The sequence below is a fragment of the Bos mutus genome, chromosome 13 (assembly GCF_027580195.1).
Source record: "Bos mutus isolate GX-2022 chromosome 13, NWIPB_WYAK_1.1, whole genome shotgun sequence".
NCBI classification, from domain to species: Eukaryota; Metazoa; Chordata; class Mammalia; order Artiodactyla; family Bovidae; genus Bos; species Bos mutus.
The window spans coordinates 64,930,819-64,957,044 of NC_091629.1; the positions used below are offsets into that span (position 1 = coordinate 64,930,819).

Here is a 26,226-nt window from a genome sequence, read left to right on the forward strand (position 1 = left end):
TGAGTTAAATAGTGACTTATCAAAATGATTGTTGATTTTAATTTCTGTGTAAATTGCATGAATCTTCCTCACATTTTTGTGTGATCGTTTACATTGCTTCCGATTATTATTTATGTTGCTTCTGGTTGTTCCCTGCCCTGAACAGCTCACTCCGCAGTAACGGGAAGCTGTGTCAATGACGGCGTGCACATCATCAGGGGTTACAGCTTGTCTTCCACGCCTTTAGCGACCCTGTGTGGGGAGGACAGCCTGTCCCCTCTCACTACCTCTGGTCCAGTGCTGCTTAACTTCTACTCAAACGCACACACCACGGACTTGGGATTCAAGTTTTCCTATAGGATAACTTGTGAGTGACTGTAATGATGTAGTTTGGAATTTTCTTTTCTTTCTTGAGCAATTTCCACAGGAGATTTAATTGTGATTCATACATGACCAACTTGAAGATTCAGAGACTTTAAGGGAAAACGTTATTAATTAGATACATGGTCTAAAAATACTTAGGTATTTTCCTTTTTAAAATGGGGAGGCCCTTTTTCATAAACTTTGACAGAACTACTCTTTGAAAACCAAATGGAAGATAGAGATTCAGTTTTGATCATTTTTATTTAGAATGAATAGCCACCTTTAGTTGTTTGTATGTAGCATAAAGTAACTTGTTTGACTTTAACTCTGGTGAAAGGCAATGCTTTATAAATTAAGAAAAAATGTAAGGGATGTTTTTATAGTCTCCTGGAAGGAAAGAGTTTTTTTTTTTTTTCTTTTTTTTTTTTTTAGCAATATGTAAAAAGCACAAGTAAACAAAAAGGTTGATGTATTCAACTATGTGATAATTTGCAACTTCTCTATATCAAAGGCAAGATGAGAAGTCACAGATTGGACAAAGATCTTTGTAGCTACCAAGATCTTTTCAGATTTTGGTAGACAGCTTGATCAATGTTTGTTTGAAAATCATAAGACTCCACTTCCCTGTTTTGAATGGTCTGTTCCTCTCCTGCAATAAACTTCGTTGGTTTGCTAACAGCAAATTTTTTCCCCCATCTCATCCCAACTCCAATAATGACATGGGCCAGAAAAAGATCTTGCAGAATGTTTGTTTGATCTTTACTTGACGAAACCCGTTGCTAAAGGTAGAAAGTCAAATCATTTTCTTAAAAAAAAAAATTATTGTTTCCATCCACAGAGAGACTGAAAATGTTTATTTACTCATGAAGAAGGCCTTCACAATGTGTCCACATTAGCTGCCACCCAAGTCCTGACTCCATTTGTAATGTATGATTTTGTGTGGCTCTGGGGTTCTGTTGGCACAAACAGAATAGAGCCATGAACATTCCTTCCCCCAGCTGTCTGCTGAGTAAGGATAAGGGGTGGTTTGTTTTATTCTTTTGCTTCAGCTAGTGTTATGGAGAGTTTCCTCCCTGCTTTATATTCTTTTAGTCTTCAATCCCTCATTTTCCTAAAACACTGTGTAAAGGGTTCATGTTATCTATTCTGAGAGTCTCCTTTAAAGAGGGTTATTGATATTGAAATTTCAGATCCTGACAATGGACAAATTTAGGAGTTATTTAGGCATAGTTTTCAGAGACCATATAATTGTGTACAAGATGAAATAGAATAATGGCTACACAAATCTAACATTTAACCCACTGCAGATGTACCAAGAGGTCTCAGCACGTGAATTCTTATGGGCATAGAGGATAGCTTTCTCTGCAAGGTGGACTCAGCTAAGACAAAATAAACAAACAGACAAATAAATAAATAACCTTTATAACCTTAAATGGGAGCCACTATTTGGTTATCATTTCTAACAGAAGTAAATGGAACACATCCGTTGACAATATATCATCAGAGTATAGTAACCTTACTATAATTTTAGAATCACAATATATAATAAATATAAACCTTTCTTGCTGCAGTGAGAATAGGGAACTTTCCATCACTGGGTAATACAAGTTCATCCTTCTTACATGCAAGGTCAAACAAATAAAAATTCTATGTTTTTTTACAATGGAATTTCATTCCATTTTTACAGCTGTTGTTTTATTGCCTAGTAGGAATAACTAAGGGTTGTGGGCTATTAATTGCTGGCCTCAGGGCAAGGGATAGGCCTTGTTTCTTCAGTAAAACTTGTGTAAATATGGTCCTTACCAGTCTCAGGACTAGCTAGAAATACACAGGACCCAAGAGTTATGCATGTGAGCCCAAAAAGGAAACTTAGCTCCATTATTCCAAAAGTGATTTCTGGAACATCACCTTGTAATACTCTATCATGGACATAGGAGACTCCAATCTATATTATTTAAGATGTTTAGATCACAGTCCTTCCTGGGTTCATAAGCCCACGATGCGCCTTGCATTCAGCACACCTTTTCTAAACTTCCAGCCATCACTGTCATCTCTTTGCATCTGTCACTTCAGTGTAAAAGAAGGACGGTTCTATTCCAACACACGGAACATTCTCTCTCATTACCTTCACACTGGCCATTATTTTGGGCTCAGATTTATTCCATTCCAAGAGGTGCCTTGAAACATTCTTCCCTGCTTCTTACTGTTTCTTCCCTCCATGGCAGTGGGAAAGCATGAATTATTTGTAAACCCAATAAAGGGAGGTTTATATTGCTCTGAGACAAATGATTGTCTTCTCTCTTGGTGGTAACATAGTAAAGAATGTCTGACAATGACTTTCCTCTGCTTCGAGTCATAATCATTCTCTGCATATCCCCCACTTCTATCCCAGCCTGCGGTGGTGTGTTCAATCTCTCCACTGGAGTCATCAAGAGTCCTTTGTATACCTACTCCAACTACCCTGACGACGTGCACTGTCTTTACACCATCACTGTCAGAAGCAACAGAGTCATCCAGCTCAAGTACGTAAGACGCATTACTTTCTTGAGAAAACTGTTTCAGCTCTGTTTACAGAAAAGATATTCCTTTAATGATGCAGACTACTGATGCTCATCAGAGGTACGTATGAGAATCTGGAGGAAGAGAAAGCGAGTCTGTGGTGTGGTCCTGGTAGCCTAGGACATGGCCTCCCTACCCTCCACACAAGCCAGTGGTCATGCAGGGAAAAACAGGCACTCCACCAGCTCAAACAATTGTTGGAGTTTTCCAACAGTTTTAAAGGAGTTTATACAATGGGGTGTAATGTTATAAGCCTATCTCAAAGGGTGTGGGGAGGGCAAGAGAAAGCAATTTTCATTTTGGAGACATATAATACTTGAAGAACTTTAATGACCACTTGCACCATTCTCTTATTTAGTTCTTCATACAATCATATGAGGTATATATTATTAATCTCACTGTACTGAAGAGAAAACTGAAGCTCAGGAGTATCACATAACTTTTCCAAAGTGATACACTATTACATGAAAAGTCAAAAAAATCCTTATCAGATTTCCTCCCCAAAACATGTCCTTTATCCTTCCATATGCTCTCTCAAAAGGTAAATTTTCTAACTACTTAAGAAATTCATTTTATTCCTGTTTCAGAATATTTCTAAACTGGTGCTCAACAAGGTATCTTATATCATCAGTAAATTCTCCCCTGATCCTGCCTACTTCCAACAAGACTGATTAAAGGAAAGTAACCTGCAGTTCTCCAAGTGATAAAGTTCACAATTGTTGTCATCCAAGATAATATATTTCTAACTCCTGTGTTTCAGTGATATATAGCATGTGGTGGAAAACTCTGAAAGTTGCTGTAGTTTATGGCAATATAGAATTTTTTATAGACGCTTAATGGGCTAGGACTCCTCCTACCTCTGTTCCTCCTATATGACTGTGATCACATTCTCTCCCCCAAGTCATAAACTCTCTGCAGTTTACCTCCAGAGACTCACATATCAAATGGGTCCTTGGACTGTAAGATGGGTCTTATCAGGGGAGGGGCTACAGGCTGGATCCTGAAGAACACTGCAGCTCCCACCAGAGACTGTTTAAGGACGCCATGGCCCAAAGCCAAAAATCCTCTAAGTCCTCAGAACAAAAGCATAAACAACAACTGCCGGATGGCCAGGAGCAAGAGGTCTGTGAAGGGATCACCTGCTAAGAATGGAAGCTTAAGGGATAGTTCTTGTCATTTGCCATCATGGCCCAATATTTGATTCTCACATGTGTAGGATTATAGTATATGCTATAATATATATATAGGCCCTGGGGCTCACCATAGTCAAAGGTCAGAGCAGTATGTCTGAAAAACTATTTATTGTATTCTTTCTAAGAAACTATATTCTGTGAAACAGATACTTTCTTAGGTACCGCAGAAGTTGTAGACTGTAGTAAAACAGATTTTTCAAGGCTCTCAAAATAGCCCAGCTTCATGAGGTTTTCTGGGTTAACGGGTTTTTCCAGATACTTTCTGTGCTGTCATGGGAAAATGATACAAACCCGAAAAAGCTTTGAATCCCTCCTGGAAATTCAGGTTTTTATCTTTGTTCATGGATTCATGTTGTGGAAAATAAATGTATTGCCTATAGAAAATAAGAATGAAAAAAGTATTTTTGGAAGTTATCTAGTAATTGTTTTGCCCTCTTCTATTACAGGAACATTAAATGTTGCACATGGTTAAAGAAAATTAAGAAACTTTTCATCTTGATCTTTATCATCAGTTTGAAAACATTCATCCAACCAAAACATATTGTATCATTTTAACATACTGTATCATTTTTTCTTAATCCTCTCTAATCATGAGATATTTAAACAAGTATTCCATATTATATGCTATTTATTACAGAGGCTTTGCCAACAAAGGTCCATCTAGTCAAGGCTATAGTTTTTCCTGTAGACATGTATGGATGTGAGAGTTGGACTATAAAGAAAACTGAATGCTGAAGAATTGATGCTTTTGAGCTGTGGTGCTGGGGAAGACTCTTGACAGTCCCTTGGACTGCAAGGAGATCAAACCAGTCTATCCTAGATGAAGTCAGTCCTGAATATTCATTGGAAGAACTGATGCTGAAGCTGAAACTCCAGTACTTTGGCCACCTGATGCAAAGGACTGGCTCATCTGAAAAGACCCTGATGCTGGGAAAGATTGAAGGCAGGAGGAGAAGGGGATAACAGAGTAGGAGATGGTTGGATGGCATCACCAACTCAATGGACATGAATTTGAGTAAACTCCTGGAGTTGGTGATGGACAGGGAGGCCTGGCATGCTGCAGTCCATGGAATCGCAAAGAGTTGGACAAAACTGAGCAACTGAACTGAACTGAACAGAGGCTAGCAAAAACACACAAAAAAACAAACAACCCACCAGATAACAAAAACATCTGAGACAGAAGAAGAACCTATCAAAATAATGACATGATATCAAATAACTTAAATAGATTTTTTTAAAAAAGGTATAATAAACCCACCATAATTCTGAAGAAAATCTAGGAGAATATATACCTAAATAGTTGGTTCACTTTGCTGTACATCAGAAACTAACACAACATTGTAAATCAACTATACTTCAATAAAAAAAGAAAAGAAATACTATGTTAAGCAATAAAAGGAAAAGTCAGGGATGTATCTGTCAGGATAGGTTATAAGTGGTAACAAACAACTCCAAAGCACAGTAGCTTAACTCAGCAAGTTTCTTTCTCACTTGTATGAGTGTGTCCAGAGTGGTCTAGCAAGGAATCACCTCCTAACATGGTCACTCAGCCACCCAGGTTGATGGAAACTCATTTTACATTTGCTTCCATGATCATCACTGCAGTGGAAGGCAATGTGCAAATTGAGTAGTAGTTCTTAGAACTTCTTCCAAAAGGAATATGCATGACAACTGTTTACATTTCTGGGGCCAAAATATCTCTTAGGGCCACGTCAGACCTCTAGTGTTTGTCACAAAAAGACAATCCTAATAAATGTCAGGAAGGTCTAGAGCTGGGATGACTGGTAACATGCCCATGATGACTACAGTGATCTGAAATGTGAATTACTGCTTACCTCAGTAAAGTGACATGCAAGAGAATTTAATTCATTCTTTTGTACCATTGGTTTCTTATATTTTTTTTCTGAGGAATAACTTATTTCATATTCCTGGTTTTCAAAATCACAGAAATAATAATCTTTTGTTGGGTCTGTTCTTTTCCTTTTCTTTCTTTCTTTTTTTTTTTTTTTTAGCATCTTCTTTATGCCAGGTCTTCCTGGGTGGCTCAGACAGTAAAGCGTCTGTCTACAATGTGGGAGACCTGGGTTCGATCCCTGGGTCGGGAAGATCCCCTGGAGAAGGAAATGGCAATCCACTCCAGTACTATTGCCTGGAAAATCCCATGGACAGAGGAGCCTGGTAGGCTACAGTCCATGGGGTCGCAAAGAGTTGGACACAACTGAGTGACTTCACTTACTTATCCCAGGTACCCTAGTTTGGTTTTAGTTATATATAGCTTCATTTAACCTTAGAATAAAGTCTGTTTTAAAAGAAACAGAGTGTAAGAATGAAAATGAAGCTCTGCTTCTCAAACCAGCATTTTCCCACTCTGTTATATTAGCATCCTTCCCATAAATAAAGAATAGGATAATAGTACCACTTGATGTCACAAAAGTAACAAGGGAGCAGAGTAAATACCATATTTTTAATGAGACTGGGAAACTAAAGTGTTGCTCAAATGATAAATGAGTATGAGTTCAGCTTGTCAAAGCTTAATGTCAAAGAGACTTACTATGTCCTTGACTATAAAATCCTGGAAATCCAGAGCTGTGTCTTACTCATCTGTGTATTCCAAAAGCTTATCATCAGTTCAGTTCAGTCCAGTCACTCAATTGTGTCCAACTCTTTGCAGTCCCATGGACTGCAGCATGCCAGGCCTCGCTGTCCATCACCAACTCCAGGAGTTTACTCAGACTCATGTCCACTGAGTTGGTGATACCATCCAACCATCTCATCCTCTGTTGTCCCCTTCTCCTCCCGCCTTCAATCTTTCCCACATCAGGGTCTTTTCAAATGAGTCAGTTCTTCGCATCAGGTGAACAAAATATTGGAGTTTCAGCTTCAGCCTCAGTCCTTTCAATGAATATTCAGGATTGATTTCCTTGAGGATGGACTGGTTGGATTTCCTTGCAGCCCGAGGAACTGTCAAGAGTCTTCTCCCACACCACAGTTCAAAAGCATCAATTCTTCGGCACTCAACTTTATAGTCCAACTCTCATATCCATACATGACTACTGGAAAAGCCATAGCTTTGACTAGATGGACATTTATTGGCAAAGTAATATCTCTGCCTTTTAATATGCTGTCTAGGTTGATCATAACTTTACTTCCAAGGAGCAAGCGTCTTTTAATTTCATGGGTGCAGTCACCATCTGCAGTGATTTTGGAGCCCCAAAACATAAAGTCTTTCACTGTTTCCACTGTTTCCCCATCTATTTGCCATATTCTAGTCTCTCAAAAAATTTCCTCTAAACTTTTGAACTGATCAGTAAAATAGTATATTATTTCTAATGTTTCCTAGCAAGTGAATCGTGGATGCTTGTTAACCTTTGTCCTATCTTTTTTTAAAAAAATAAGAGCTAAAGCTATAATTTAATGGAAGTACAGAGAACATCGCTATTAACCAGGTTCATTTCACAGGTTCAATGATTTTGATGTGGTTCCCTCGGCTTCCTGCTCTGAAGACTACTTGGCAGTTTACGATGGTTCTAACATCAGCGATCCCCTTCTCGGCCAATTCTGTGGCTCCAACCTTCCACCAAATATTAGGAGCAGCAATAATAGTATGTTCCTGGTGTTCAAGACAGATTCAATTCAAACAGCAAGAGGTTGGAGGATAACTTTCCGGCAGACATTGGGTAAGAATTTTGGACCTGTAAATCTGTTTTTTATAACTGTTACTGTTCTGCTTTAATTTTTTTTCACCTGCCTAAAGTTGCTCTTCATTTAAGTTTAGAGGAATATGTCACATAAAATTTTGGTTTTAAAAATTACATATAAGGTATGTTGAGTGAAAAAAAATGACTCAACAAATGTGTCTCTCTACTATTTAAAGATGAAGTCTGTTTACAGCAGTATCTCAAATGAGACTTGAGTCTCATTATCACCCATGAAAATAGTGGGAGTTGAGCCTGTAGGTAGCAAGGGCCAGAAAAAAAAAAAGGCCTTGTGGCCTGCGTTGACTTTATCCTTAAAATGGTGAGGAACCTGGGAGAATTTTAAGTAATGCATGTCCAGACTCTGCTTCTAGAAGCTTCATAGTGGTAGCAGGGTAGAGAAAGGCTTGGTGCTATGTGCTTAACCGTTCAGTTGTGTCCAACTCTTTGCAACCCCATGAACTGTAGCCCACAAGGCTTCTCTGTCCGTGGGATTCTCCAGGCAAGAATACTGGAGTGGGTAGCCTATCCCTCCTCAGGGGTTCTTCCCAACTCAGGGATTGAACCCAGGTCTCCCATATTGCAGGTGGATTCTTTACCATGTGACCCACCAGGGAAGCCCAAGAATACTGGAGAGGGTAGCTTATCCCTTCTCCAAGGAGACTTCCTGACCCAGGAATCGAACCAGGGTCTCCTGCATTGCAGGCAGATTCTTTACCAACTGAGCTATCCAGGAAACTGAGAAAGACTCTGAGGACTCATTAACCTCTAAAGGAAGAAGCTCATTACAGAATTCTAGATGAGGAAGGTTGAAAGCTCAAACTAACACAGGGTGAATAGAAACAGAAGGAAAGGTGAAAAATCTCAGAGATACTCAGAAGGTAGAATACTCTGGAAGTACAGTGTTGGGAACTTGATGCTTATTAATGAGGACATGAGTTGAGAATGACTTTTTGTGGGTAGCTCGCTGATTAGTAGGGGCTTCCCTAGTGGCTCAAAGGGCAAAGAATCTGCCTACAATGTCGAAGACCCAGGTTTGATCCCTGGGTTGAGAAGATCCCCTGGAGAAGGAAATGACAATCCACTCCAGTATTGTTGCTTGGAGAATTCCATGGACAGAGGAGCCTGGCAGGCTACAGTCCGTGGGGTTGCAAAGAGTTAGACATGATTAAGCGACGAACACTTTCACTTTCTTTCACTAGTTAGTGGTGCCTTAGGAGGCTGAGGTTTAGGGAAGAAATATTATATTTGGTTTGGATCATTTTGGGTTGGAAGACCTATGAGATATCTAAGTGGAGAAATACAGGAGGAAATTGAAGCTTGAGAAGCAATTTGGGCACAAGGTAGTAATCAGGGAGCCCTTTAAAGGTAAAAGAGAAATCCAGATGAGAGGCTCAATCAAAAATAGCACCCCTGTAATGGCACTGCTTCTGAGAAATAATTATCTGTAAATATGAGCTTAGAACTTTTTTTAAAAAGCTTTTTATTTTGTATTGAAAGGGTTAGTTGCTCAGTCGTATCCAACTCTTTGTGACTCCATGAACTGTAGCCCATCAGTTTCCTCTGTCCACGGGGTTTTCCAGGCAAGAATACTGGAGTGGTTTGCCATTCCCTTCTCCAGGGGATCTTCCTTACCCAGGGTTTTAACTAAGGTCTCCTGCATTGCAGGCAGATTCTTTACTATCTGAGCCACCGGGGAAACCCTATTTTGTATTGGGGCATAGCCAATTAACAATGTGGTGATAATTTCAGGTGAACAGTGAAGGGACTCAGCCATACATATACATGTATCCATTCTCTTCCAAACTTCCCTCCCATTCCAGGCTGCCACATAACATTGAGCAGAGTTCCCTGAAATATACAGTAGGTCCTTGTTGGTTATCCATTTTAGCTTAGAAGTTTAAGTTTATTAAAATATAAAGTAGCTAACCAGTTCTCTGTTTATCTGTACTTGTAGCATCAGTGGCACAGTCTAAGGTCATTTATATCTGATTCTGGGAAGTGTTCTGATTCTTCACTTTGAATATAGAAGTGATCAATGTTCTAAACACAAAAAGCTCACAAAACAAATCACTTACTGTGACTACTCAGAGAGACCTGGGGCGTTTTCTATAATAAGAATTCTACCTCAGTGTTCAAACTCTTTCTTTCTGTTTACCCCATGTTGTGCCAAACCTTCTTCATGCCTCTGATAGCAATCAGAGCTTACCTTCACCTTCTTTACATTTGGTATGTGATTTTTGTCATGCATTTCTCGAGGGAAGCAATTAGACATTTGTGTTTTGAAGTCTTCCCAATAAAACGCAGACATTGTGACAAATGGAATCAGAAAATCAGAAACCCTACTTAGCTGTATCAACAATAACTTGAAAGCAAGTCTTATGGGTAGACAGGGAGCATTCATTTCCTTAATAGAATTGCCTAAGTGAAATGGCATACAAAACACGGAAGGCTATTTTGAAAAAAACTTTCCTTTCCTTTGGAGCTTTTTTGCACAAAAGAACTCATATATCCATGCCTTTAGCACAGACTTTAGAATCAAATGACATGTAATTGCATAGCTCATTCTGCTGCTGCTACTGCTAAGTTGCTTCAGTCGTGTCCGACTCTGTGCGACCCCATAGACGGCAGCCCACTAGGCTCCTCTGTCCCTGGGATTCTCCAGGCAAGAACACTGGAGTGGGTTGCCATTTCCTTCTCCAATGCATGAAAGTGAAAAGTGAAAGTGAAGTCGCTCAGTCATGCCCGACTCTTAGCGACCCCATGGATTGGAGCCTACCAGGCTCCTCTGTCCATGGGATTTTCCAGGCAAGAGTACTGGAGTGGGGTGCCATTGCCTTCTCCGTAGCTCATTCTACCCACTTTCAAATTGTTTTTCTTTTTCCTAATATATTCTCACATGATCATTGAAGTCCTCTTAAAGCACTCTATATGGTCGTCACATGCGTGAAGCTTAGTCAGTGTTACCTAACCTCATGAATTATGATGTTTTTCTCAGCTACAAAAAGACATTTTGGGACTTTATGTCATTTTACTGAGCTGAAGTAGTGCAGAGGGAAAAATCGTGCACTGTCAAAGCCCCTGCTGCTAAGTCACTTCAGTCGTGTCCGACTCTGTGCGACCCCATAGACGGCAGCCCACCAGGCTCCCCCGTCCCTGGGATTCTCCAGGCAAGAACACTGGAGTAGGTTGCCATTTCCTTCTCCAATGCATGAAAGTGAAAAGTGACAGTGAAATCACTCAGTCCTGTCTGACCCTCAGCGACCCCATGGACTGCAGCCTTCCAGGCTCCTCCGTCCATGGGATTTTCCAGGCAAGAGTACCGGAGTGGGGTGCCATTGCCTTTTCCGTCAAAGCCCCTGCTTACCCATAAACACTGGACACTTTCAGTCAATAACTGTTTTCCTCTGGTCACAGAGAGAAGGTTTACATGCAGAGAGCAGAAATGTGGTTTCATTGCTTACCAGCCATGTGCTACCCCTGCATGCCCATCACCTCTTCCTTTTTAAAAAATATTTATTTGGCTGCACTGGGGCTTAGTTGTGGCACATGGGATCTTTAGTTGTAGCATGCAGGATCTAGTTCCCTGACCAAGGATGGAACATGCACCCTCTGCATTGGTAGAACAGAATCTTAGCCACTGGACCACCAGGGAAGTCCCCTCTCACCTCTTCTTCATGTATAAATGCCATCAGCCACTTGGGAGTATTTAAAGAATAATTTTAAGTATGTTTAGTGGTTTTTTACTTTTTTACTGAACACCTGAGTATTAAAATTTTGTACTGTTTTGATCTTAAAAACCTTTCAAGACCATACATATAAATTCACTGTTTGCTCTGCATAGCCTTTCAGTTTGATTTGGTTTTTGTTGTTTCTGGTGAGGAAAAGGGAGAGGAACCATTAAGGTATGATGAATTCTAGGGTTTATAGGATATTTTCACTACAGGTCTAGATAAAAATCTTAAGCTTGGCTAATAAGATGCACTTTTCACCTCAGTGTCATCCATTTCAAACTGCCCTGAGCATTCTGTAAAGAGAGAAAAAAACGACTTTATGGATGGGACAGCATATTTTTGTTTCCAAAACTGTTGGTTTAGCCTGGAAAGCAGTGTTTTCCCTGAATAAATAATTGATGTGAAATGGACGCCATTTTAGTCAGCAGCAGCTCACTTTCGTTCATCTTGACCTAAACCCTAGAGATTTACAAATTTGCTATTTCACTTCCACACTTGACAATCAGTTCAGTTTAGTTCAGTTCAGTCGCTCAGTCATGTCCGACTCTTTGCGACCCCATGAATTGCAGCACACCAGGCCTCCCTGTCCATCACCAACTCCCGGAGTTCACTCAGACTCACGTCCATCGAGTCAGTGATGCCATCCAGCCATCTCATCCTCTGTCGTCCCCTTCTCCTCCTGCCCCCAATCCCTCCAAGCATCAGAGTCTTTTCCAATGAGTCAACTCTTCTCATGAGGTGGCCAAAGTAACACTCGACAATACTTTATATAAATCTGCTATAATTTTCCAGAAGTCAGTTAAGTGCCGACTCATACAATTTTGTAATCATTAGGTAACTTCTCCTTGTACACGTGTTATATTTATATTGCTAATAGGTCAGAACAAATTTGAGGGAAATATCCCCCTGGTTTGTTGCTAATGAATTATGTGGTAAAATCGGGTCTCCTCTTTAATGGAGCTTCTGCTATGAAGGGCCACTTGCATGGAGTGGAAGGTAAGGAGGAAACAAAGTCAGCCCTTCCCGGGGGCTGACACTTTCCTGTGAAGGACACCTGCCTTCTCACTTTCCCCATCAGTCCTACTCTACATGAATAAGTGATTCTGGATAACTGATAACCAGGGACCTAGTCATCCTGAGCTCCTGGGATCTGTGGATATCTGAAATTATCTGCAGATCTGAGCCTTTCTCTGGAAAGAAGACAAATCTTTCATCCAGTTGTCAGTGGTGTCTGTAATCCCATGAACTTTAAACAGGCATCAGTCCTGTGGATTGTGCTGAAGTGGGCAAGCCCCACAGGGCACAGCTGACACTCATGAGTATCCATTATTCTGTCCACTTCTGCTTGTTTAGTTCTGCCCCCCCTTCATCGCCAGGGTTTGCTTCCACCCTGGCTGTGCTTACCTAAGTCACTCACCCAACATTTCAGATCCACAGACATGCTTTTAAGTCATCAAAGCCCCCTTTTCTTCTTATTTTACTGATCTCACACCAGAGTACTGTCCAGTCAGTCTGTTTTTGACATGCTCATCACATTAGGCACGAGAATCAGTGATTCAAAGTATGTATACTGACTGTGTTGCACCATAGTCAGTACATGCTAAAGTGCTGCAGAATACATTACTTAAGAAAACAAGTTTAGTGACTATGTTCAGCTTTTATCCACTAAAAAAAGATCAACTTGAATTATTACTATATTCTGTCTTTCAAGAATTTGATGGGGATGCAGTAGGTAATTTCTGTAAAGTACCTGAGATGTCAAAGAGGACTGATATATATCAGAAAGTAATATTAAAGCTCTGAATTTCTATAAGGTTCTATGACCTACCCCACTCTCTCTCTAAGGCAGAGGAGGGAGATAGGGTTATTATTATCAACAGCACTCCTGGGTGCAATTATTTCATGTTCTTTTATATTCACCATGCACTTAAATCTAACCAGCAAACCCTAAAGTATGTTTTATAACTTAACGCCAAAATCAGAAGCTAAATTCCAATAAAATTCCAAAGCCTGGCAGACACCTGGGCTTCCTGGGTGGCTAGTGGTAAAGAACCTGCCTGCCAATCTAGGAGAAGAAAGAGACACGGGTTCAATCCCTGGCTTGGGAAGATCCCCTGGAGAAGGGTTTGGCAACCCACTCCAGTATGCTTGCCTGGAGAATTCCATGGACAGAGGAGCCTGGCGGGCTACATACAGTCTGTAGGATAGCAAAGAGTCAGACACAACTGAAGCGACTTAGCACACCCAGCAGACACCTAGCACATAGCTGTTACTCTATCAAATATTGGCTATATGAATGAATTAAAGAATAGATGGATAATGTAAAGTTACATTACATTATGTATTCTATGTATGTGTTATACATTATATTATATCTAGATTCATCTCATTCTCAACATGGAGTCGTGGTACAGACAGTTCTGCTATTACTCGGGGTAGTGACCTGGATGACTTTCATCCTTAATTAGGTCAGACTCAGCACTCGGGTCATGTGTGTCTGGTCTCTTGATTTTTACCTGCTGTCTTAATATTTGGAGAAGGAAATGGCAACCCATTCCAGTATGCTTGCCTGGAAAATCCCATGGACAGAGAAGCTTGGTAGACTACAGTCCATTGGATCGCAAAGAGTCGGACATGACTGAGCAACTTCACACTCACTCCTTAATATCTGGAAACTGTCTCTCAGATGTGCTGCAAGAAAACAGGTGGCAGTGGTGGGAAGAAGTTGAGGCAGTTGAACAAGAGTAACTTGTAAGAGAGGACAGGAGAGATGGAAAGGTATACATAGAAAGCTGATGACAGTCTGGGGCCCCAAAGGTGGAAAATAAAACCACAAGGAGGCAAATGTAACAACATCTCAAATTCAGATTTTTGCTTCTAGTTATTTGTAAATTTCATAGTTTGGGTGTTAAGTTTGGACTTTGAGAGGCATTCTAAAGTTCTATGGCTAAACATTAAAAATAAATAAATAAATAAAAACATTTAGCGACACTAGCAATGTTTCTGTGTCTCTTTGGTCCTCCCTAGCAGCCTGATGGGAGAAGGCAATGGCACCCCACTCCAGTACTGTTGCCCGGAAAATCCCATGGATGGAGGAGCCTGGTAGGCTGCAGTCCATGCGGTCGCACAGAGTCAGACACGACTGAGCGACTTCACTTTCACTTTCCACTTTCATGCATTGGAGGAGGAAATGGCAACCCACTCCAGTGTTCTTGCCTGGAGAATCCCATGGACCGAGAAGCCTGGTAGGCTGCAGTCCATGGCGTCGCACAGAGTCGGACACGACTGAAGCGACTTAGCAGCAGCAGCAGCAGCCTGATATTAGCTGCCAGGTGACATTACTTTTAAAAGTACAATTACAATAAGGTAGTTGAATTACTAAGTGAATAACTTTGTAAGCCACTACTTAGGTAACCCTCGGTTTAGCAGTTAATGGGGATATTACGCGAAAGCAGTGTTGTTTGTCTGTTCTCTTAAAGTCATTTGCTCCCTCTGATGAAGTCTGACAATGAGATGAGCTGAAACTGTAAACCCATTTGCAGAAAGCTCAACTAAGCTTATTTCTGCTCTTTTTAAGTATTGCAGCTTTCACTGGCGATTAGGTTCCTCTTGGGAGATGATGTCAAAGGCAAGGTTTCTCCTTTGTGGGTTTTATTGACAAGGGTTTTTGCTGAGCCCTGGATGTGGAAATATGCTAAAGAAACCACCAAATGCTTAGTTCACCAAAACCATACCAAAGCCAGATCAGCCAAAAAAAGGGAAAGGTTTTTATTAAAATGTATTCCAATATCAGTCTGTGTTCTCACTCTCCACTCGCCTCTTGAATGATCATATTGCTGCCCCTTGAAGGATAGGGTTGTCATTGGGAAAATAAAACCAGATGGCATTGTGAAAACCAATCTCAGTGATAAAATCGAGTTAATAGTAAATTATAACACTTTGAAAAGCACTGAAAAAAAACAAGAAGCTAGCAAACAGTTATTCTGCATATCCAAAACTGCTCCAGCCCTTCTAAAAATGCACACCTCATCAGACAACTGGGTGTTTGGGGTTAAATTATTTATAAGCATAGGTTTCCTGTAATAATCATTATCCTTATTCACTGGTCCTGGCTTTGATATAGTATTTCCAGGAACATACAAGCAGACTGTCTTGTTTATGCCTGGTCAGCATAAACACTGAAGAAGATTCTTTGGTTGTAAATCAGTTGTTTAGAGATAAAACATTATCAGGGACTATATTCTTCTCTTTGTTCTGTTACCTTTGTGTGGGAGCTTTAATTTCAGCTCACTCCCAGGTGAAGAGGTCCTGGTTGTCCACCTGTCACTAAGCTTCTACAAGAGGTGCTTTGCATGGGTTTTCTCATCTGATCCTCACAACCACCCATGAGACAGAATGGATTATCCCATTTTCGAAGGGAGGAAAAGAGAAGTTAGGAGATTAAGTACTTTGTTTGCAGTCAAAGAATTCGTAAGAAGTAAAGCCAACCTTGGAATCAGGTAGGACTGTCTCCTAAATTCATCCTTTTTCTCATCTGCCCACATGGTTTCCACATAGATCAGTAAATACACTCAGGATGACGAGAGATTCTGGGGGTGAGTTTTCTCAAAAGCAAGTCATTTCTTTCCTCACTCTTTGGAGAGAGAACTATTGATATTTTTCTTCATTCTCATCTTCTCATTTGACTTTGCCTGCTTTCCAAATTGTACCTAGTCCTAAATAGAGCATTTAATTTACTAATGTCAGTGTGTTAGTCGCTCAGTTGTGTCCGAATCTTTGCAATTAATTGTCATGGACTGTAGTCCACTAGGCTCCTCTGCCCATGAGATTCTCCAGGCAAGAATATGGGAAAGGGTTGCCATTCCCTTCTCCAGGGGATCTTCCCAACCCAGGGATTGAACCCAGATCTCCCACACTGCAGGCAGATTCTTTACCATCTGAACTGCCAGTTTAATTTACTATTACTATATAAATATTGTAGTAAGAGTCACTGCTTCCTCCTTACCAGAAGGAAAGGAAAATATATATTTTACTAAAATATACTGTTTATAAATAATGTATTATAGCAAAATTTTATATTTATGTGATATTTATATTTATATGAATATATTTTATATCATAAATATATTATACATAATATATATTTGTAGTATTTATATTTTAAGTAATACTTATATTTCTATGTATACATATACACACATACAGTAAAAAGCCATTATCTTTCTAATGTTGACAAACATCACATCTATCATATCAGCTTTGCACATATGGCATAATGGTAAAGAATTAGCACAAGTATGTGGAATATAATTGCATTGGAATATAAGGGTAATAAATTTCTATATAACAAAAATCTCTACCTCCAAATTATAGCCTCCAGTTTAGTAAAAATTTCTCAAAATTCTCATGGCTAATAGTTGGTAAAGAATTCACCTGCAATGCAGGAGACCCCGGTTCAATTCCTGGGTTGGAAAGATCCCTGGAGAAGGGATAGGCTACCCACTCCAGTATTCTTCGGCTTCCCTTGTGGTTCAGATGGTAAAGAATCCTCCTGCAATGTGGGAGATCTGGGTTTTATCCCTGGGCTGGGAAGATCCCCTGGAGAAGGGAAAGGCTACCCAATCCAGTATTCTGGCCTGGAGAATTCCATGGATTGTATAGACCATGGGGTCGCAAAGAGCTAGACACAACTGAGCGAATTTCACTTTCACAAAATTCCAGCAAAATTAAGGAATTTGGGCATTTACTTTTATGCTATAACCCTAATTGGCATTCTTACTATATGCTCTAGTTTACCAACTGGGAAACAGAGTTACATAGAAATTGACTTGGCAGGGTCTCTTAGCACATCTTGAGCAGAATTGGGGAAATAATCCCTGTGGCCATTAAATAGCTCTGCCATCAGAGTCATAGAATTTAAATATCAATAGTATAATGTGCAATCTAATGTATCACTGAGAACAGCAAAACAATTCCATGCCCTTGTTTACATTATTAGACGCTATTGTATATTTGGTCTGGATCGATGAATTTCACATCGTTTCTATTGTAACATATTATGACTGTTGAATGGCACACTGCTCTTAATCCTGCTCTCTCTAAATAGAACATTTTCTCATTTCTTTCTAGCTTTTGACTTTGTCAATGATGAGAAAAGTCATACTTCTAAGTAGTGTTGCTGCACGTTAAAGTGTCTGGTGTTTTAAAAATTTTTATATTTTCTCTGCCTTCTGAAATTCAGCATTAGGAGAATGGATTTTCTTAAGAAACAGACCTAACATCACTTATAACTTCAAGTTTTTAGCTAAACAAGCATTTTCCTACAAAAAACTACCCCTTTGGCAGTGTTTCAAATCTTTTGATGATATTTTTTGATGTTGTTCTGCTAATTGTTTCTTCACAATGAGATATGCCACAAAAGTCAACTAAGTTAGCTTTGAAACAGGCTAATACATAAAACCAGAAAGTTATATATAGACATACACACACACGAACACATGCCTAATATGTTTGCAGCATAGTTACAGCTTTATAATTCAAGAAATATATTTAGCCCCAAGATTTCCCCTTATAAACTTAGATTAGACAGCAAAGATCCATCCAGTAAGAACTATCTATATATTCTCTATGCATTCCTTAATTGCTTATTCAATAGCATTCACCATTTTCTATGCAGGCAGTGAGCTTTTCTTTGGGGACACAAAGATGAATTCAACAAAGTCCTGGTTTTTGAGAATCTTATTCAAGAGTCAGGAAAGAATTATAAATTATGCATGGCAAATGCTTTTGTCAGAAGTATGTGCAGAGGACAGCAGAGGCAGGAAGAAAGGGATCTGAAGTACATTGAGTAAAATTTTTAAAAAACACAGGAAAAAAAAGTTCCAGAAAGCACTGCAGAGAATGATGACTCCTGACTTGTAGTTAGTGCTTCATAAACATAGTGCAAGCCCTAGAGCTAGATTTTCTAGGTTCAGACTCAGTCTTTACACGTCCCAGCAAGTTTGACCATGAACAGTCACTTATCCTCTTGACTTTCTCATCTGTACAGTGGGCTACCAATAGTAACTACCTCATAGAGCTGTGGTAGAGAGGAAACTAAAACATTCCCTGATACTCATTTAGAATGGAATACATTTTAGATACAAATAATAGTAAGTCAGAAGGCTGAGAAGGCATTTGTTGGGAAAATGGGCATTTTATGGAGAAGAAAAAGCTTGTACAAAGTTGCAGAGGCTTCCCATTTCAGAGGTTGCAGACTGGCCTGCTCATTGTTAGTAAAGCTTTGGGGTTTCGGGTGGAGGACAGTAGGGGCTGAGACAGGATAGACGCAGGGGTGGACATGCTGGGCTGTGTACCACAAGCAAAGAGAACCATCAATTGTCTGGAGGCTGGAGAGTCCTATGATCTAATATGATTTGGGTTAGAAAGCACATTCTAGCACTTGTGAGGAGGATGTTCTGAAGTCAGGTCAGTTCAGTTCAGTCCAGTTCAGTCTCTCAGTTGTGTCCGACTCTTTGTGATCCCATGGACTACAGCATGCCAGGCCTCCCTGTCCATTGCCAACTCCTGGAGTTTACTCAAACTTATGTCCATTGAGTTGGTGATGCCATCCAACCATCTCATCCTCTGTCATCCCTTTCTCCTCCTGCCTTCAGTCTTTCCCAGCATCAGGGTCTATTTTGAAGTAGGAGCAGCATTTTAGGCCGAGAAAATTTGGGAAAGCATTGCAGTCATTTAGGCAGGGGACAATGAGAACAGTGATAATGCAAAAATAAAGACGTTGAAAGGAGAAGCACTTAAGATGAAGAATCAAGAGGACGCAATAGTCTTTGAACAGGAATGAGGAAAAGGGAAAGCATGATGCCACTAAGGTTTCTGGGCAATATCCACTATTCAAATATAAACTTACAGGGGGAACCAGGTTTCACAGGAGGAAATAAGAACTTTTGGTTTTGGTATGGAGAATTTGGTGACTCTAAGTCATCCAGTGGGTAGCCATATAGGACAATTAGAAGCTCAGAATTTTGGTCTTATTTTACTTGAGGCAATGTAATGTGTGGCACATCTACATTTAAAATTATTATGTCTTCCTGGTGAATTGACTCATGTCATTCTGCAAGGCCCTTTTTTCTTTTTGGCCTTAATGTCTACTATTGCTGACTTAGTATAGCTTTCTTTCCCTAGCTTTCTTTCAATTCATGACTTATTTTTCAATCTCTCCACTTTGAACATTTCTATACTCCAAAGAATGTATTTGCGTTTTGGTTTCTTTGTCTTCCCATTGGAGAATGTATCATATTTACATCTGATAAAATTACTAACATTATTGGGTTTAAATAGACCACTGTATTGTTTTCTGTTTGTCCTATATGTTCTCATGTTTCTTTAGCTATCTGTTTTGGCTTTTTCTGAATTAATCAATTATCACTCTCTTTTAAATACTATTATCTATGTTTGCAGTTTCTCTTAGTTATTACCCTAGAGATTATAACATTCCCCCTTTACTCATCAGAATCTAGTTTAAAACTAGTCCTTTTACCATGACATGACAAATGCAACATTTTAAATCCATTAACGCGCTTCCTGTCTTCTGTGCTATTAATAGCCATTATTTAATTATTTAAATTCTACATATGTTTTAAGCATATAAAACATTTTTATTGTTTTACATAATTAATATGTACCATTGTTACTGTTCTTTTCTTCCTGAATTTCTATGCTTCCATCTGGCTTAAATTTATTTCTTTATGAAGAACTCCCTTTAGTGCTTTGCTAAATTTATATCAAATAGTCTGATAAAAATGTCTTTTGGCTTTTGTTTTTCTGAAAATAGCTTGATTCTGTCTTAAATTTCGTGGGGTTTTTTTTCTCTGAATATAGAGGTCTAGTTTGCCACTTATTTTCATTCAGCACTTTAAGATGCTATTTCATTGTCATCTGTGTTCTATCATTTTGGTTAGAAAGTCGTCAGAGAACACTTTCTGTGGTCCACACTCTGGTTTCCCTCACTGTGCTCACTCCATTGTGGAGTGTGGTACTCTACAGTGAGCTATCGCTGAGTGTGTGTGCATGTAGGTGAGTATTTTAACCATTCTGACAGATGTGCATTAACATCTCATTATGATTTTAATTTATATTTCCTTAATGGTGAAGAGTTTTCATGTGCTTTATTTGTCACATGTATATCTTCTTTGGTGGAGTATATGTTCATAATTTTTTCCCATTTTCAAACTGGGTTATTTGTTTTTCCACTGTTGGCTTTTGAGACTTCTCCATGTATTCTCAATAGTTGTCTTTTCCAGGTATGTGATTTGCAAACATTTTCTCCAGTCCATAGATTGCCTTTTTGTCTTCTTAACAGAGCTTTTCTTAGAACAAAAGTTTTTAATTTTGACAAAATCCAGCATATTGGTTTCTCCTTTTATGTACAGTGTTTTGATAACAAGGCTAAGAACTCTTTACTTATCCTGAGGTCTCAAATATTTTCTACTTTGATTTCCTCTAAAAGTTTTATGGTTTTACATTTTTCACTTATGTTTAGGATCCGTTTTGAACTAGTTTTTATTTAAGATCTGAGGTTTAGGTTGGAATTCGTTTTTGCTTCTGAATGTCCAAATTCTCTGTCAGCATTTGTTGATAAGACTGTCTTTCCTCCATTAAATTGCTTTTGCATCTTTGTAAAGAATCACTTGGGCTTCCCAAGTGGCTCAGTGGTAAAGAATCCCATCTGTCAAGCAGGTAGGAGACATAGGTTCAATGCCTGGGTCAGGAAGATTCCTAAGAGAAAAATGGCAGCTCACTCCAGTATTTTTGCCTAGGAAGCCCCATGGACAGAGGAGCCTCATGGGCTATAGTCCTTGGGGTTGCAAAAGAGTCGGACACGAATTAGCAACTGAACAACAAAGAATCACTTGGACATATTTGTGTGAACTTATTTCTGGTGTTCTCTTCTTTTCCATTAATCCATTTAACTTTCTGTTAACATCATACTATCTGGATGACTGTAGCTGTATAGTAACAGGTGGATTGATCCTTTCTAATTTATTCTTCTTTGTCAAGATTGTTTTAGCAATTCAAGAGCCTGTGCCTTTCAATGTAAATTTTAAAATAAGTGATCCTTTTACTGTCTCATTAGTTTTGCCTTTTCCAGAATGTCATCCAGATGGAATCATACAGTATATAGCCTTTTCAAATTGGCTTCTTTCACTTACTAACATACATTAAGTTGTATATTACTATGTCTTTTCATGGCTTGATAGTTCATTTTTTAGCCCTGAATAATGTTCTGTTATCTTGGTGTACTACTGTTATACTAATATCTTGATGATAATAATGTTCTATTATCTTGAGCTTTAAAATAAGCTTTCTTAATGTCAACAGAAAAATCTTGCTGGGGTTTGAATAGGAATTACAATTAAAACTATGAATCATTTTGGGGAATAGTTGACATCTTTGCTAGATTGAGTCTTCCAATCCATAAATACATGTCCCACCATTTATGTAGATCTTTAATTTTTTTCAACAATTTGTAATTTTCAGCACGTAAATTCTATATATATTTCATCAAGTGTATACCTAAGTATTTTATCTTCTTTAAAACAATTGTGTTTTTAATTTCACTTTCCATATGTTCATTGTTAGTTTATAGAAATGTGATTGACTTTTGTGTATATTGTACTTGTATCATGAATTCTTGCTGAACTCACTTGTTAATTCTAGGAATTTTTATGCAGAGTCCTTGGAATTTTCTGCATCTGCAAATAGGGGCAGTTCTATTTCTTCCTCTGCAGTCTGCATTTTTTTTCTTGTCTATTATGATAGCAAGAGTTTCCAATACTTTGTTGAATATGGTAGTGAGAAAAAGATGTCCTTGTCTTGTCCCTGATCTTAGGAGGAAAGCATATAGTTTTCATCCTTAAGTACCGTGTTAACTATAGGTTTTTTTGCATTGGATTGGCCAAAAATTTTGCTCGTATTTTTCCGTAATAGCCTATGGAAAAACCCAAATGAATTGTTGGATCAACCCAATAGATGCTCTTTATCAAGTTGAGAAAACTCCTTTCTATTCCTAGTTTTCTGAGTTTATGTCATGATGTATGTTGGATCTTGTCAGTCCTCTTCCTGCATCAATTGACATGATTATATCACTATGTATTACTTAATAAGGCATTTTAAAAATTTCAAATTGGTGAGACTGATTTTCATGAAGTGCCCTTCATTTTCATGAAGAGACTATTAATGCATACATAAAGTGTTTTCAGTAATACCAAAATAATGCAAAATAAATTAAAAGTTAATGATATCCTTTTCCTTACCTTAAATTCTCTACGCATTGCATGGCTCTTTTTCTTGTGACTATAGCTCATGATTAACCACTGAAATTATGTTTCTGTTAGTATTTTAGCTTAATATGTCCCAAATATCACAGGACTAAGTACATATTCTATGTTAAACTAGACTGAGTCTCAAAATGAGATGTTTAAGGTAAGTCAATCTGAGTGAAATTACTAAAAACAAACAAAAAGCCTAACTCAGGATACAGAAACCATTTAGAATTTAGATTTTTTTTTTCTTGCAAACATAAATACGACACTTAAAAGGTGGTGTCTGTTTAAGGTGGCGGTTGTTCAGTTGCTCGGTCCTGTCTGACTCTTTGTGACCCCCGGACTGCAGCTTCCCTGTCCTTCACTGTCTCCTAGAATTTGCTCAAACTCATGTCCTTGGTCACTCAATATGCCAGCAAACTTGGAAAACTCAGCAGTGGCCACAGGCTGGAAAAGGTCAGTTTTTATTCCAATCCCAAGAAAGGCAATGCCAAAGAAAGCTCAAACTACCACACAATTGCGCTCATTTCACAAGCTAGCAAAGTAATGTTCAAAATTCTCCAAGCCAGGCTTCAACAGTATGTGAACCATGAACTTCCAGATGTTCAAGCTGGATTTAGAAAAGGCAGAAGAACCAGAAATCAAATTGTCAACATCCGTTGAATCATCGAAAAAGCAAGAGAGTTCCAGAAAAATATCTATTTCTGCTTTATTGACTATTCCAAAGCCTTTGACTGTGTGGATCACAATAAACTGTGGAAAATTCTTCAAGAGATGGGAATACCAGACCACCTGACCTGCCTCTTGAGAAATCTGTATGCAGGTCAGGAAGCAACAGTTAGAACTGGACATGGAACAACAGACTGGTTCCAAATTAGGAAAGGAGTATGTCAAGGCTGTATACTGCCACCCTGCTTATTTAACTTATATGCAGAGTACATCAAGAGAAACACTGGGCTGGAAGAAGCACAAGCTGGAATCAATATTGGCGGGACAAATATCAATAACCTCAGATATGCAGATGACACCACCCTTATGGCAGAAAGTGAAGAAGAACTAAAGAGCCTCTTGATGAAAGTGAAAGAGGGGAGTGAAAATGTTGGCTTAAAACTCAACATTCAGAAAACAAAGATCATGGCATCTGGTCCCATCACTTCATGGCAAATAGATGGGGAAACAATGGAAACAGTGAGAGACTTCATTTTTGGGGCTCCAAAATCACTGCAGATGGTGACTGCAGCCATGAAATTAAAAGACGCTTGCTCCTTGGAAGGAAAGTTATGACCAACCTAGACAGCATATTAAAAAGCAGAGACGTTACTTTGCCAACAAAGTTTCATCTAGTCAAAGCTATGGTTTTTCCAGTACTCATGCATGGATGTGAGAGCTGGACTAAAGAAAGCTGAGCACTGAAGAATTGATGCTTTTGAACTATGGTGTTGGAGAAGACTCTTGAGAGTCCCTTGGACTGCAAAGAGATCAAACCAGTCCATCTTAAAGGAAATGAATCCTGAATATTTATTGGAAGGGCTGATGCTGAAGCTGAAACTCCAATACTTTGGCCACCTGATGCAAAGAACTGACTCATTTGAAAAGACCCTGATGCTGGGAAAGATTGAAGGTAGGAGGAGAAGGGGACGTCAGAGGATGAGATGGTTGGATAGCATCACCAACTCAATGGACATGAGTTTGAGTAAACTCTTGGAGTTGGTGATGGACAGGGAGGCCTGGCGTGCTGCAGTCCATGGGGTCACAAAGAGTTGGACACCACTAAGTGACTGAATTGTCCTTGTAGTCGATGATGTTTGGGGTTAGGGAGTAGAATGAAGTGAAGTGAAGTGGTGAAGTGAAGTGAAGTGGTGAAGTGAAAGTTGCTCAGTCGTGTCTGACTCTTCGCAACCCCATGGACTATACAGTCCTTGGAATTCACCATACAAGAATACTGGAGTTGGTAACCTTTCCCTTCTCCATGGGATCTTCCTGACCCAGGAATTGAACCCAGGTCTCCTGCATTGCAGGTGAATTCTTTACCAACTGAGCTATCAGGGAAGCCCAGGGAGTAGAATAACAACTCCAGTTTACTTTTAGTGAAAAAGGCAAGACATGTTCATCTGAAGCTTAGTTGAACTTTTTAAATGAATTCACTGCTGTAGGGCACTTATACACTGCAGCTTTGAAAATCATAGTAAGATATACTCAAAGACAGGATTATGGAACTCCCATTTCCCTAAGGCACCAGCTTTAAATGCGTTTGTGTTCTATTTCCTGTGCTTATGTTCTGCTCCCTTCAAATACACGCTGGGGAACAGGAAAATGCCTGAAGTCAGGCTGATCCTTATCTGAAAGTCCAGCTGGCCCGCGACTATCTGTCCAAGTAGCGGTTGTCCAGAGATGGATGGAGATCCTATCCAGAAGACCTCTATAAAATGTCAGCCTCCTCCAATGTCAGCTGCAGAAATGTCAGTTCTCAAGATAATTGTTTAGAAATGTATCTGCCTCCACTGAAGCCTTCCAGATGTTTTCTCTTAGATAAGATAGCTATTTCTTATCATCAGATTTATTCTGGCTTGAACTTCACTCTGAAGTTTCATAATTGGAGGGAGACAATTGAGGATTCAGTTACTGATTTTTAATTAAGTAGATCTGGACCCAGATCTCAATGCTTTCTGTGAGTTTGTATTTCCAGTATTTCTTTAGCCAAACATTGTGCTTAGTTGTTCAGTCATGTCTGACTCTTTGCAAACCCGTGGACTGTAGCCCACCAGGCTCCTCTGTCCATGTGATTCTCCAGGCAAGAATACTGGAGTGGGTAGCCTATCCCTCCTCCAGGGGATCTTCCCAACCCAGGAATCAAACCAGGGTCTCCTGCGTTGCAAGCGGATTCTTTACCAGCTGAGCTACCAGGGAAGCCCAACCAACATTTGCTTTCTCTAAAGACAGAGCTCTTTTGTAGGAAGTGTTTCTTCTTTGGTTAGGAGATTAGAGTGACATTTGTTCTCTGGCACAGAGTGGGTCTTCCAGAGTGCTTCTGACACAACTTGACTGACGAGGAAGTTGCTGATGGGTGGGAGCTGGCTGGACAGTAGAAACATGAGTAGTGACAAGAAAGATGGTGAGTTTGTGATGCTAAAGAACATGTCAAGGTTAAAGTCATAAACTAGCTCAAAAAAGGAATTCTAAAATACCAATATAGTAAACAAATACATGACACTATTTCATTGTTACAGAATTCTGCCTTTTTCTTCCCCTGTATCCTACTATTGTTGAAATTCAGAAATAGTTACATGGCAATAGTACTTTTTGGTAAAGAACCCTTCCTTTGATAATATTCGTCTTTATGTTTCCTCAAGACATAGGCTTCCATTTCCATCTTGCCTTA

At 39.3% G+C, this 26,226-nt stretch overlaps 1 protein-coding gene across 1 annotated transcript in view; it reads left to right on the plus strand.

Moving 5' to 3' along the window:
• CUBN (cubilin) overlaps window positions 1-26,226 on the plus strand; it is a 261,035-nt gene that overhangs the window by 204,935 nt on the left and 29,874 nt on the right. The window contains exons 57-59 of the mRNA XM_005891915.2: window positions 146-346; window positions 2,735-2,864; window positions 7,554-7,771. Of these exons, the coding sequence (XP_005891977.2) occupies window positions 146-346; window positions 2,735-2,864; window positions 7,554-7,771 (549 nt within the window). The remainder of the gene's footprint in view (window positions 1-145; window positions 347-2,734; window positions 2,865-7,553; window positions 7,772-26,226) is intronic.